We start from the raw sequence: 14,659 nt of genomic DNA on the forward strand, positions 1-14,659 counted from the left end.
ATGACAGCTCCATGGATGTTACTGCTCCTGAAGAGTATCCAGTGGGACAAGATGTGGGGGTAGAAAGCCATGATATTGATGATACTGACTTTATGTAGGGCTAGGTTAATTAATGTGTGCATGTCTTAATTGTTAACAAACTTTTTTTTTGTTTCTTTTTTTTTTTGAGACAGAGTCTCGCTCTGTGGCCCAGGCTGGAGTGCAGTGGCGCGATCTCGGCTCACTGCAAGCTCCGCCTCCCGGGTTCATGCCTTTCTCCTGCCTCAGCCTCCGGAGTAGCTGGGACTACAGGTGACCGCCACCATGCCTGGCTAATTTTTTGTATTTTTAGTAGAGACGGGGTTTCACCGTGTTAGCCAGGATGATCTCAATCTCCTGACCTCGTGATCCACCCACCTCGGCCTCCCAAAGTTCTGGGATTAACAAAGTTTTAAAAGTTAAGAAAAAAAAACAGTACTATAGAAAAAACCTTAGAGAATAAGGACATTAAAAATATTTTTGTGCAGCTATATAATGTTTATGTTTTAAGCTAACTGTTTTAACAAGAGTAAAAAAGTTTTTTACATTTCAAAAATGTATATCTTATTTATAAAGATATAGTAAGCGAAGGTTTATTGTTTAAGAAAAATCTTTTAGTAAATTATAGCCTAAGTGTACAGTGTTTATAAAGTTTACAGTACTGTACAATAATGTTCTAGGCCTTCAGATTCACTCACCAATCACTCACTGATTCACCCAGAGCAGCTTCCAGTCCTGTAAGCTTCATTTAGGATTAAGTATCCTAAACAAGCATACCATTTTTTATCCCTTATATCATATGTACCTTTTCTATGCTTAGATATGTTTAGATACACAAATATTCACTATTATAATTGCCTACAGTATTCAGCACAGTAACAGGCTGTGCAGGTTTGTAACCTAGGAACAGGCTACAGCCTAGGTAAGAGTAGGCTGTCTAAGTGTGAGTATACACTATGATATTTGCAGTGACAAAACTGCCTAACAATGTACTTCTCAGAACGTATCCCCATAGTTAAGGAACACATAACTGTTTTGAGAATGCACTGTCAAATTTAAGTGTAATGCTTCACAGAGTAAATATAACTGTAATTTCTCTGTTATATCTAGTAAGATCTATATTCATCTTATCGGGGAGTTTAAGTCACACTCTCATGTGACTGCAGGTATTAATAAGTAGACAAAGGTCAAGGCAGACTATAAGAACTGTCTGGCCAACATGGTGACACCCCGTCTCTACTAAAAAATACAAAAAATTAGCCGGGCATGGTGGCGGGTGCCTGTAATCCCGGCTACTCAGGAGGCTGAGGCAGAAGAAATGCTTGAATCCAGGAAGCGGGGGTTGCAGTGACCTGAGATCGCACCACTGCACTCCAGCCTAGACAACAGAGCGAAACTCCATCTCAAAAAAACAAAACAAAAACAAACAACAAAAAAAAACAAGAACTGACTGGGACTTACAAGGTTTAAGATAGCAGGATTCAGATCTAAGACAAGCATGAGGTGGAAAAATGCTATCAAGTTTTTGAAGCAGGCCAGGTACGGTGGCTTGCACCTGTAATCCTAAGCACTTTGGGAGGCCAAGGCATGCACATCGCTTCAGCTCAGGAGTCCGGTCTGGGCAAAATGGCGAAACCCCATCTCTACTTAAAAAAAAAAAAAAAAAAAAAATTAGCCAGGCCTGGTGGTCCACACCTGTAGTCCCAGTTACTTGGGGGGCTGAGGTGGGAAGATCACTTGAGCCTGGGAGGTGGAGGTTGCAGTGAGCTGAGATTGTGCCTCCAGCCTGTGAGACAGAGTGAGACCTTGGCTCAAAAAAAGAAAATAAAAAAAAATTTTTTAAAGCTTTTGAAGTAGATATCAAAATGCTGCCCACAATTTGCTTCTAAATACATCAGGTGAGTTGGGGATAGGAAGGTAGGGAAATAGGTGTGCGAATAGAGTAAACAAGATCAGCCATGACTTGATTATTGTTGAAGCTCGGTGATGGGGAGCCAGGGGCGGGGAGTGTCATTGTACTATCCTCTTTATTTCTCTAGGTTTAAAATTTTTCCATAATAAAGTTTAGAAGTTATACACAAACGTGTGTATAATATACATGTAACAGAAAATCTTCCTTATACATTTAATAATGAATAAAATCAGTTTGAGTTGACCTTGGCATAAATTCATCCTGCTATTTTCATGAAAATACAAATACACATAAAGTGTACAGAGAATAAGAAACTCTCCATGTCTTTCACACCTAAATTCTTGAAGTTAGTTAATCCTTACAAATATGCTCATTAGGATAGAAAAGATCATTTCTATAGCTATCTTAGAAAAGATAGTCACTGTAGATATACTAGAACTCTCTAACCAAAAGGAAACAAATCTCATAACCAGGAAACAGAGGGGGGAAAACAGAAAAAGAAAAGCCAGAGTCCCTTTCACTGGCCAGAAAAGAAAACAACACAGAGGCAGTCAGCTTAGAGATCTACCAGATAAAGTTTCAAGATGGCTGCTGGTAATATATTTAAAAGCAATCTTGAAAAGTACAGACATTAAAACTTAAGTTATTCTAATAAAAGTAAGTGAACATTCAAAGAATACATCTAGTTGAATATTACTAAGAAAAATTAGATTTGCCATTTCTCTAAAATAAAAACCATTCTTTCAGGGCCATTTCATTATCGCTATTTTTTACTACGGACAAATCAGGCAGGGAGATGTTACTAAGTACACCAAAATTAACAGGGCATACATCCAAATCAATTACTTATTTGAGACTTTAACATAGGGCTACAAAAAGTTTTGTAATTATGTACTTCAAAACATGTAGTGAAAGAAAAAATATATATACTGAAAGAAACATACGCTGAGAGATAAGTTGGGCTTCATCGAAATTTAAAACATGTGCTTTAAAGGATAGGATTGGCTGGGCACGGTGGCTCACGCCTATAATCTCAGCACTTTGGAAGGCTGAGGCGGGAGGATCATGAGGTCAGGAGATTGAGACCATCCTGGCTAACACGGTGAAACCCCATGTCTATAAAAAATACAAAAAAAAAAATTAGCCAGGTGTGGTGACAGGCGCCTGTAGTCCCAGCTACTTGGGAGGCTGAGGCAGGAGAATGGCATGAATTCGGGAGGCAGAGCTTGCAGTGAGCAGAGATCGCACCCTGCACTCCAGCCTGGGCCACAGAGCAAGATTCTGTCTCAAAAAATAAAAAAAAAAAAGAAAGAAAAAAAGAAAAAGAAAAGAAAATTAAAACCCAAAATCCAACATCAGAGCTTGCACTCTTAACTGACATAGTTTATCAACCTTCCTTAATAAATAAAACACTGATAAATACAAAAGACATCCAGTTTGAACCCCATTATCACCCTCCTCCCACATGGTTTATGTACCGCCTGACTAGATTCACCATAACTAGGTAATATCTTCAAAATTAGGGCATGAAAACCTATCATTCATGACAAAATAGTCACATTTTATTTACCTTCTGCATTACTGACTGCTGGCTCAGGTGTGATTCTCCCATCAGTAATATTAGAGCTCTCCTCGTCGGCATATATCAGATGGTCCTCTTTATTTTCTGGCCAGCGTGGAACCTCGCTTGTGTCTGTTGAACAGCTGCATACATCTTCATTCTTGTTGAAGTATCTTTGTAGCCACCCTGGCACAATATTCTTAACAGATTCTGTAACCCTGCTAAGAATGCCCTGTTGGGAGAAAAAACATATTATGACAGTTTAAGAAATTTATCTTTTTAAAATAAGTACCTACTTACTGAAAGCCAGGCCAAGCAAAACACAAAGGTGTCCAACAAGTTTGCTAAAATTCAGTTACTACAGTTACTGCTAACATAATGGTTTTTACAAATTCTATAGATGTGAAACTCTTTCTTTCTTCTATATGCATACATAAGGCAATAATTGTCCCAAACGGCCGCATTATTCTAATCCTTAAGAAAACCCCAAAAGGCCATCAAATACTCAATATCGATTTTAGTTTTACTAATATGTAATACATGTTTTAATCTCAGAGAAAAGGCACCCATTTTTTCCCAGTATGTTAAAACAAACAAACAATACTTTCAATAGCTTTCTCAAGCAATTATTTTACTGCACATTCTTTAAGATAAATAAAAATTCAGACAACTAGAAATACGAGAGTTTAAAAAAAAAAAATACAGGAACTAAAACAATCTGGCCGAGCGAGGTGGCTCATGCCTGTAATCCTAGCACTTTGGGGGGCTGAGGTGGGCAGATCACCTGAGGTCGGGAGTTCAAGACCAGCCTGACCAACATGGAGAAACCCCATCTCTACTAAAAATACAAAAAATTAGCAGGGCATGGTGGCGCATGCCTATAATCCCAGGTACTCAGGAGGCTGAGGCAGGAGAATTGCTTAAACCCAGGAGACAGAGGTTACAGGGAGCCCAGACTGCGCCATGGCACTCTAGACCAGGCAACAAGAGCAAAACTCCATCTCAAAAAACAAAACAAAACAAAAACAAAAAAACAATCCAACAAAAATAAACTCAAGAAACAATCTAAAACCTTTTCTGATGTTGAAATTTCACTACAGCAAATGTTGGCTGAAAATCTCAGTGATTAATTTTATTACGGTAACTTTTTTTTTTTTTGAGACGGAGTTTCGCTCTTGTTGCCCAGGCTGGAGTGCAACGGCGCGATCTCGGCTCACCACAACCTCCGCCTCCTGGGTTCAATAGATTCTCCTGCCTCAGCCTCCCAATTAGCTGGAATTACACCACACCCAGCTAATTTTGTATTTTTAGTAGAGACGGGGTTTCTCCATGTTGGTCAGGCTGGTCTCGAACTCCAGACCTCAGGTGATCCGCCCACCTCTGCCTCCCAAAGTGCTGGGATTACAAGCATGAGCCACCGTGCCCAGCTATTATGGTAACTTTTAAAAGGAGAAAGGGAAAGTAACGTGGTATAATAGCTTTCAGTATTATTTTTATTCTAGTTTGGCTATGTGCTAGACACTATTCTAAGCAATTTATACGTTATTATTCAGTTTAATCCTCACCATAACTTTATGAACTAATATCCCCACCTTATGGATAAGAGAGACAATGAAGTTAAATAACTTGCTAAGACAGAGTAAAAGTATGGGCTTTGGGCTCACGCCTGTAATCCCAGCACTTTGGGAGGCCGAGGTGGGCAAATCACGAGGTCAGGAGATGAAGACCATCCTGGCTAATACGGTGAAACCCCATCTCTACTAAAAATATAAAAAATTAGCCAGGCGTGGTGGCAGGCGCGTGTAGTCCCAGCTACTCGGAAGGCTGAGGCAGGAGAATGGCGTGAACCCGGGTGGCGTAGCTTGCAGTGAGCCAAATGTGCAGTAAAATAATTGCTTGAGAAAGCTTGCAGTGAACTGAGATCGCCTGGGCGACAGAGCGGAGACTCCGTCTCAGAAAAAAAAGTATGTGCTTTGGGATTGCCAGGACCTAGGGTAAAATTTGAGGACCTCCCTGTACTTTGATTTATTCTAGGTAAAATAACCCTGCCTCCTATTATTTATAGTAATTATAATGAAAATCAAATGAAACAATGTGGAGGCATGTATCAATTTACAAGATATAGCAGAAACATACTGAAAACTTTTTTACTAACAAGGAAAAAGCTGGCAATAAACTGGGGTAAGGTAACCAATTTTAGGCAACAATTTATTTCACAAAGCAGATTTAGTAGGGTTTCAAAGAAAGAGTCAAAGAAAGGAAAAAAATGACTCAGTAGGTACAGAAAACAATAAAATCAAGGCAGAATATATAAATCTACCTAGAAGGGAAACTCAAGACAGAGGCCTTAAAATATCCTGCCAACAAAAAAAATGGAAGACATTTCTGATACAGGCACTTGAATAGTAATTTCCTTACTATGTGAAAAGGTAGCCGGGCGCGGTGGCTCACGCCTGTAATCCCAGCACTTTGGGAGGCCGAGGTGGGTGGATCATGAGATCAGGAGTTCAAGACCAGCCTGACCAATATGATGAAACCCCATCTCTACTAAAAATACAAAAAAAAATCAGCCGGGTGTGGTGGTGCACATCTGTAATCCCAGCTACTCAGGAGGCTGAGGCAGAATTGCTTGGAGCTGGCAGATGGAGGTTGCAGTGAGCTGAGATCACGCCATTGCACTCCAGCCTGGGCAACAAAGCGAAAGCCAGACTCCGTCTCAAAAAAAAAAAAAAAGAAAAAAGAAAAAAAAGAAAAGGTATAAGTAACAACTGGGAAGCATGTAATTATTCTTCCATGTACTGTGCAAATTTTCAATAGATCTACAAGTAAGCTGTCTATCAAACACATGAAGCCAAGTTCTAGAACACTACTGAACAACACCAATTCACTGTTCCCTTTTTCTTTGCTAATATTACACAGTATTAGTTACTATGGAAAGAAAGCCTATATACCTATATCCAATATTTAATATTTGTAAAAACACACCTAATAAGTAGTTACTTATCCCATTTCCATACTTCAAGACTTGAAGTGTTTACAAGCTGTAATACAGTTTAAGACAGACTTAAGGCTGGGCGTGGTGGCTCACGCCTGTAATCTCAGCACTTTGGGAGGCCAAGGCTGGTGGATCACTTGAGGCCAGGAGTTGGAGACCAGCCTGGCCAACATGGCAAAACCCTGTATCTACTAAAAATACAAAAATTAGCCAGGCATGATGGTGCGTGCCTGTAATCCCAGTTACTAGAGAGGCTGAGGCAGGAGAATCGCTTGAATCTGGGAGGCAGACGTTACAGTGAGCCAAGATCGGGCCATTGCACTCCAGCCTGGGCAACACAGCGAGCCTCCAGCTCAGAAAAACAAAAAAAGACTTAAAAACAAAGACATACTTGATACAGGTGACAGGCTAGCTAAAGCACTATAGCCAGAATTTTTTTTTTTCCGGAGACCTGTGTCATACCAGATAGAGTGCAATGGCACATGATCATGGCCCACGGCAGCCTCAAACTCCTGGGCTCTCATCTCAGCCTTCCAAGTAGCTAGGACTACAGGCCGACTACCACATCCAGCTATAGCAATTCTAGAATTTAATGTACATTTAAAAAATTTTTTGTGGACTTCAAGTAAGGTGTTTAGCTACTAAAAGTATCAGAGATTCCTGTGATCCCTATCCATCTGGAAGGCAAGTATAGAACAACTTTAAATCGGCGCCACCCTCACTCATAGATCCCTTATGTGGCAGCATTAGGTATCTTCAAAAATAATTAGAAAACAAAACTGGTCAAAGTGGATATAATAAAGCTCATTCACTAAAATACATGAACTTAGATTACAGACCTATTTTCTATACTAAAATTTAACCAACTTATCTAGTCTCAGCCCAGAAGAGCTTAATACAGGAACAGTGAGACAGAGACATTACTAGTGGCACAGTGAATAACAGCATGAGGAGTAAAAAGGAATGCAGACTATATTAGCTACAAGTGTGGCACAGGCCTGTAGTCTTAGCTACTTGGGAGGCTGAGACAGGAGAATCACTTGAGCCTAGGAATTCAAGGTTGCAGTCAGCTATGATTGTACCACTGCACTCCTGCCTGGGTGACAGAGGCCCTGTCTCTCAAAACAAAAACAAAGACAAAGAGAAAGGAGGGAGGATGGGAAGAAGGAAGGAAAATAATAAAATGAACCTGGAACCAGTATGAAAGAAGAAACATCCTTGTGTTTCAATACCCAAATATACCTTTGTAGGTTAAATAACCCTAAGTCATTAAGAAAAAGTTAAATTAAGCTTAGTATAAGTGTGATCCCTTTTTAGCAGTATTATCAGCATCATCCCAGGTCATTCTCCAGCCCTACTAAAGGATGAACTCCAGAAGTAGGTCCCACCTGTTTTATCAAGCCCTCTGAAGTGATTCTAATATTGGAAATCAGATACATTTCAGGAAATTAAGATACATTTTAGAGAAGTCCCTCCAAAACAGATGAATAAAATTGTGCATTCTTGAAAGGCTTAATCTTCAGTTGTCTAGAAAAAACATACATGTGGAGCACCAGTCAGACAATATTTAAGATTATAATGAAAATATTCTAAAGTGAATTAGGTAAACAAATCTTACAGACCATTTTAGACTGTGCTAAATACATACAGTTCATAAAATTATTTTCCTAGTGTTTCCCAAACTCTGGCAATGATTTTCACCTGTACCGTTTTTCTCTGAATCCACTCACTTGGATTTAAAGTTTTTCTTTAAGTCTACTCACTTTTCTTAAAATTTAGCTTTTTCCTACACACACACACACACACACACACACACACACACACACTTATAAAATCACAGATTTGATGCTGTGCTGGTATCCACTTGCCCTTTTCTCAGCCCATTTTTGATAGGCTGTTTCTATGGACTGCACTACCAACTGGTTTCTGGTAAGACTACTCCATGAGAGATATTAGATAACACTAGATATTAGAGAATGGGAGTAAAGAGAGGTCTTCCTTCTGTGCTCCTCCCTGCTTAAATCTTGCTCCATCTCCAAAACTACCACTCCAGCACCCCTCCACTCCGGTTACAGCATTTCTTCCCTTTATTCTTCTAGTCCTAGAGAAGGTAGTAACATTCTGCTATTAGTCTCTGGGTATCTTGCTATCCCGTATTTATTCCATTAACCACCAGCATATCTCTAAGTAGACCCTTCTTAAAGGTACTTCCTTTGAGGCCGGGCACAGTGGCTCACGCCTGTAATCCCAGCACTTTGGGAGGCCGAGGCGGGCAGATCACTTGAAGTCAGGAGCTGAGACCAGCCTGGCCAACATGGTGAAACCCCAGCTCTACTAAAAATACAAAAATTAGCTGGGTGTGGTGGCACACTCCTGTAATCCCAGCTACAAGGAAGGCTGAGGCAGAAAAAACGCTTGAACCCGGGAGGCAGAGGTTGCAGTGAGCTGAGATAGCGCCACTGCACTCCAGCCTGTAATCCCAGCACTCCCAAAGTGCGCCACCACCGCGCCTGGCCTAATACTTCTCTAGCAGAAATTTGCATGGCCTCTTTACTTTTTCAGGTCTTTGCTTATATAATAGGACACCCAACTCATTTTGCTTCCCAGCTTTATTTTTTATTAAAAATATTTTTCTGTATTTTTTTCAAAATTGGGTATCCCATTCCACCAACTTTATTGATAGCACTGAATCACCATATTATGTTTATGTGTTACATATTATGTTTACTTGTTTCCTTGTCTTCCTAACTTAGAATATAAGCTCCAAGAAGGCAGGAACTTGTTCACTGCTTGACATGTATGTGATCAGTAAGTATTGGCTGAATGAAGAATAGCAATGTTTGTCTTTACCTCCATGAGTTAGTATAGATTCTAAAATATTCACCAGGATAAAGACCCTTTTCTGGTCCATTTATGTACTGTTTTACAGAGATGAAGGTTGGGATAAAGAAATAAAGGATAGGAGCTGGGCGTGGTGGCTCACGCCTGTAATCCCAGCACTTCCGGAGGCGGACGCGGGAGGATCACCTGAGGTCAAGAGTTCAAGACCAGCCTGGCCAACATGGTGAAACCCTGTCTCTACAGAAATACAAAATTCATCTGGGCATGATGGTGATGCCTATAACCCTAGCTACTCAGGAGGCTGAGGGGGAAGAATCGCTTGAACCTGGGAGGTGGAGGTTGCAGTGAGCCAAGATCGTGCCATTGCACTCCAGCCTGGGTGACAGAGCAAGACTCCATCTCACAAAAAAAGAAAAGAAAAGAAAAAGAAATAAAGGATGGGGCTGGGGCCACGGTGGCTTACTCCTGTAATCTCAGCACTTTGGGAGGCTGAAGCGGGAGAATCACGAGGTCAGAAGTTCAAGACCAGCCTGGCCAACACAGTGAAACCCCGTCCCTACTAAAAATACAAAAAAAAAAAAATTAGCTGGGCATGGTGGTGGGCACCTGTAGACCCAGATACTTGGAAGGCTGAGGTAGGAGAATCGCTTGAACCTGGGAGGCAGAGGTTGCAGTGAGCCGAGTTCATGCCACTGCACTCCAGCCTGAGCAACAAAGCGAGACTCTGTCTCAAGAAAAAAAAAAAAAAGAGAGAGAGACGGAAGTACTATGGACTGAACGAACAAAAATGTGCTAAGACTCAAATACAGGCGTGTCCTCGGAACATGCAATTCAAAGCTTCTGGTAACCTTATCAATAAATGCAAAATCTAATAAAACTTAAAATAGCTTTAAATCTCACAAAATTCCCTTTAAATTGTGTGCATACCCATGTGTGACAATCTGTGTAATCTTCAGTTCTGTAGTTTATACATCTAGTCACTTATAAAAGGACTAAAACAGTGGTTCGCAAAGTGTAGTTCTCAGATCAGCAGCATTGGTGTGGTCTATGAGCGCGTTAGAAAGGCAAATTTATTTTAATAAGCTCTTGAATTTGACTCTTGTGCAAATTAATGTTTGAGAACCACTATACTGAAACCATCAAAAACTCAGTGACCTGTTACTCTAATTAAGGCCTTGGTATACATAACCATGATTATAAGCTTAACTACAATAGATTTTTACCTAAAAGACCACCATTTTAATTAGTATCTTATTGTCTACCAAACACATATTTATAAACATCTTTTTAATATCAACTCTGAAAAATCAATGACAAGTTAACATAAAAGCCTACCTTCGAGTTGATTTCCACTGTTAAAGACTTACACGGAATATGTGTTTACGATGCACAGCCAACTACAAGACATTAGAAATTTTTAAAAAACGACTACGGAAAAGAAATCTTATGCACAGTATTGGAAAGGAGACTCAAGAGTTAAGGGGGGGCTGGGCACAGTGGCTCACGCCTGTAATCCCAGCACTTTAGGAGGCCAAGGCGGGCGGATCATGAAGTCGGCAGATCGAGACCATCCTGGCTAACACGGTGAAACCCTGTCTCTACTAAAAATACAAAAAATTAGCTGGGCATGGTGGCGGGCGCCTGTAGTCCCAGCTTCTCAGGAGGCTGAGGCAGGAGAATGGCGTGAACCCGGGAGGCGGAGCTTGCAGTGAGCTGAGATCGCGCCACTGCACTCCAGCCTGGGTGACAGAGCGAGACTCCGTCTCAAAAAAAAAAAAAAAAAGAAAAAGAAAATACTGAAACAATTTTTTGAAAATAAAATGAAGTTGATGTTCCAGCTGATCGTGCCATTGCACTCCAGCCTGGGCGACAAGAGTGAAACTGTCTCAAAACAAACAAACCAACCAACCCAAAAAAAGAGTTAAGGTACCCTGCCTACCAAACAGATCTGGAGAGGTACCTCCTTGACTGGCAGTTTTTTAAAAGAGTTTTGAAGTACTAAAGACTTCAGCCACTAACAAATAAGAGTAAAAGGAGTCTGACAAGAGGAAAAACGGTTTTCTTACGGAAGAAAAGGTTCCTTTGACCTTACTACCAAAGAAGGCCCAATGTAACCCACCTATGTTTTCAGGAGTTCTTGAGAGAAGAGTTCTTCAGGTCTTTACAGGAAATAAGCAGGCGTGAGGGAAATAAGCTTTCTGTATGGACCTGAAGAGTGCTTTAAGATTCAAAAACAAGGCCAGGCATGGTGGCTCATGCCTGTAATCCCAGCACTTTGAGAGGCTGAGGCGGGTGGATCACGAGGTCAGGAGATCGAGACCATCCTGGCTAACACGGTGAAACCCCGTCTCTACTAAAAATATAAAAAATTAGCTGGGTGTGGTGGTGGGTGCCTGTAGTCCCAGCTACTTGGGAGGCTGAGGCAGGAGAATGGCGTGAACCCGGGAGGCGGAGCTTGCAGTGAGTCAAGATCGCGCCACTGCACTCCAGCCTGGGCCACAGAGCGAGACTCCATCTCAAAAAAATAAAAATAAAATAAAATAAAAATAAATAAAATCTTAAAAAACAGCCAGGTGCAGTAGCTTACGTCTGTAATCCCAGCATATTGGGAGGCCGAGGCGGGCAGATCACTTGAGGTCAGGAGTTTGAGACCAGCCTGACCAACATGGTGAAATACCATTTCTACTAAAACTACAAAAATTAGCTGGGCGGGTGGTGTGCGCCTGTAATCCCAGCTACCCAGGAGGCTGAGGCAGGAGAATCACTTGCACCTGGGAGACGGAGGTTGCAGTGAGCCCAGATCACACCACTGCACTCCAGCCTGGGCTACAGAGCAAGACTCCATCTCAAAAAAATAAATAAATAAATCTTAAAAAATACTCTGTGTCCCTAAAGCACAGTCTACACTTCATAATCATAAATAATAAATTTAAGTTCAAGGATTAAAGGAGTGAATTTTAGAATGTGAACTGGCTAAATCCACTCGGTATTCCCTCTCCAAGAAAGAAGGGTTCTTCATTTGACAAAACATGTCAAAAATGCCACTGAGATTTAGACTAATTAAAAATTCAATCTAGGGATTAGAATTCAATACTACATACATATGAGGAACATTCAATGTATAAGGTACTGTGAATACATTAGCTTTTCAAATTGTATTTAACCTGAGTTGAAGGATTAACGAGCTGGGCGCAGTGGCTCATGCCTGTAATCCCAGCACTTTGGGAGGCTGAGGTGGACAGGTCACCTGAGGTCAGGAGTTCAAGACAAGCCTGGCCAACATGGCGAAACCCTGTCTCCACTAAAAAATGCAAATATTAGCCAGGCGTGGTGGCAGGCACCTGTAATCCTAGCTACTTGAGAGGCTGAGGGAGGGAGAATTGCTTGAACCCAGGAGGCAGAGGTTGCAGTGAGCCGAGATCACATCACTGCACTCCAGCCTGGGCGACTGAGCGAGACTCCATCTCAAAAAAAAAAAAAGGACTAATGAAAGGCAGCTGGGGTGGGGGAAGGCTATTCTATAACACTAACTCAGAACTCATTTGTAATTAACGACATTCTTTTCTTATAAACCTTTTCACATGAATAACCAGAGGTATCTTTTCAGTATGGCCAACTCCTTGTCATTCCTATATATCCTTCCTTCTTCTATACAAAGCTCTTTTCTTCCTACTAGTTTTCTTGACTTCAGTTCTGTTCAACTCCCTTTTCTTCACATTATCCTTAGCAGTGTTCAGATTATAAAATCTCCTTTCTCAAATAATTTCACGGGATCTTTAACTGTAAATATCAAATGCAGTCCATCATCAGTTTTAAGGTTCTGGAATCTTATTCTCCCAGGGAGTAGGTTTTTAATTCTTCAGCTAGAAAAATACTTTAAATGGCTAGAGGACTTGGACTGATTGAATAGGGTAAACTTCACTGCTGAATGGCATAGGCTTATAAAATACAACCAATAATGTCTTAGATTTGGATGTTAAATTCAGATTATTGAAACTAGATTCAGGTCCAAGCACGGTGGCTCACGCCTGTAATCTCAGTGCTTTGGAGGCCGAGGTGGGGGTTCTGCTTCAGTCCAGGAGTTGGAGACCAGCCTGGGGAACATGGCGAAACCCTGTCTCTACCGAAAAAATACAAAAATTAGCTGGGAGCAGCCGGGCGTGGTGGCTCACGCCTGTAACCCCAGCACTTTGGGAGGCCAAGGTGGGCGGATCACAAGGTCAGGAGATTGAGACCATCCTGGCTAACATGGTGAAACCCCATCTCTACTAAGAATACAAAAAATTAGCGGGGCGTGGTGGCGGGCGCCTGTAGTCCCAGCTACTTGGGAGGCTGAGGCAGGAGAATGGCGTGAACCCTGGAGGCAGAGCTTGCAGTGAGCTGAGATTGCGCCACTACACTCCAGCTTGGGCGACAGAGCGAGACTCCGTCTCAAAAAAAAAAAAAAAAAAGAGCTGGGAGCCTGAAGCAGGAGAATCACTTGAATCCCGGGGGTCGGAGGTTGCAGTGAGCCAAGAGCGCGCCATTGCACTCCAGCCTGGGCAACAGAGTGAGACTCTGTCTTAAAAAAAAAAAAAAAGAAAACTCAATAAAAGCTCACAGTAGTTAAACTCACTAAAAGTTACCTACAGGATACTATCACACTTTTTCTCATGTAACATGTTTGAAAATTGGGAGTAAGAGTTTGTTTCTTAAATCACACTATGAAAAAGATAAGCAAAATCAAGCAAACTGAAATATCTATAGTTAGAAAAGGCATCCTATCATTCTGTTTCTGACAGTAAATTGTATGTGTCAGCAAGACTTGAAACCAGGCTTCCCAACACAGAAGAATCTTTTAAAAATATATTACAACCATGAAGATAAGCTAAATAGCTACAAATAATTTTTTTTTTTTGAAAATACAAGATAGCCGGGCGTGGTGGCTCATGCCTGTAATCCCAACACTTTGGGAGGCTGAGGCAGGTGGATCACGAGGTCAGGACTTCGAGACCAGCCTGGCCAACATGGTGAAACCCTGTCCCTACTAAAGATATAAAAAATTAGCCAGGAATAATGGTGTGTGCTACTCCAAAGGCTGAGGCAGGAGAATCGCTCGAACCTGGGAAGCGGAGGTTGCACTGAGCCGAAATCGCACCACTGCACTTCAGCCTGGGTGACAGGGCAAGACTCGTTTCAAAAAAAAAAAAAAAAAGAAAAAAAAGAAAATACAAGATAATTACAATCTTTGCAATAATACTCTGTGCCTAATGAAAATGGTTTTGGCCGGGCGAGGTGGCTCACGCCTGTAATCCCAGCACTTTGGGAAGCCGATGAGGGCAGATCACTTGAG

General features: G+C 41.4%; 1 protein-coding gene across 6 annotated transcripts in view; it reads right to left on the bottom strand.

The window, feature by feature from the left end:
• NUP153 (nucleoporin 153) overlaps positions 1-14,659 on the bottom strand; it is a 102,640-nt gene that overhangs the window by 72,095 nt on the left and 15,886 nt on the right. For 5 of the 6 annotated variants that reach the window (XM_063665844.1, XM_063665842.1, XM_054490479.2 and 2 more), the window contains exon 2: positions 3,501-3,723. In XM_063665844.1, coding sequence (XP_063521914.1) covers positions 3,501-3,723 — 223 coding nt within the window. Of the gene's footprint in view, positions 1-3,500; positions 3,724-7,874; positions 8,009-14,659 lie in introns of those variants that run through there. The other variant, XM_063665841.1, reaches the window with a different exon arrangement.

This window comes from Pongo pygmaeus, chromosome 5, assembly GCF_028885625.2.
Source record: "Pongo pygmaeus isolate AG05252 chromosome 5, NHGRI_mPonPyg2-v2.0_pri, whole genome shotgun sequence".
NCBI lineage: Eukaryota > Metazoa > Chordata > Mammalia > Primates > Hominidae > Pongo > Pongo pygmaeus.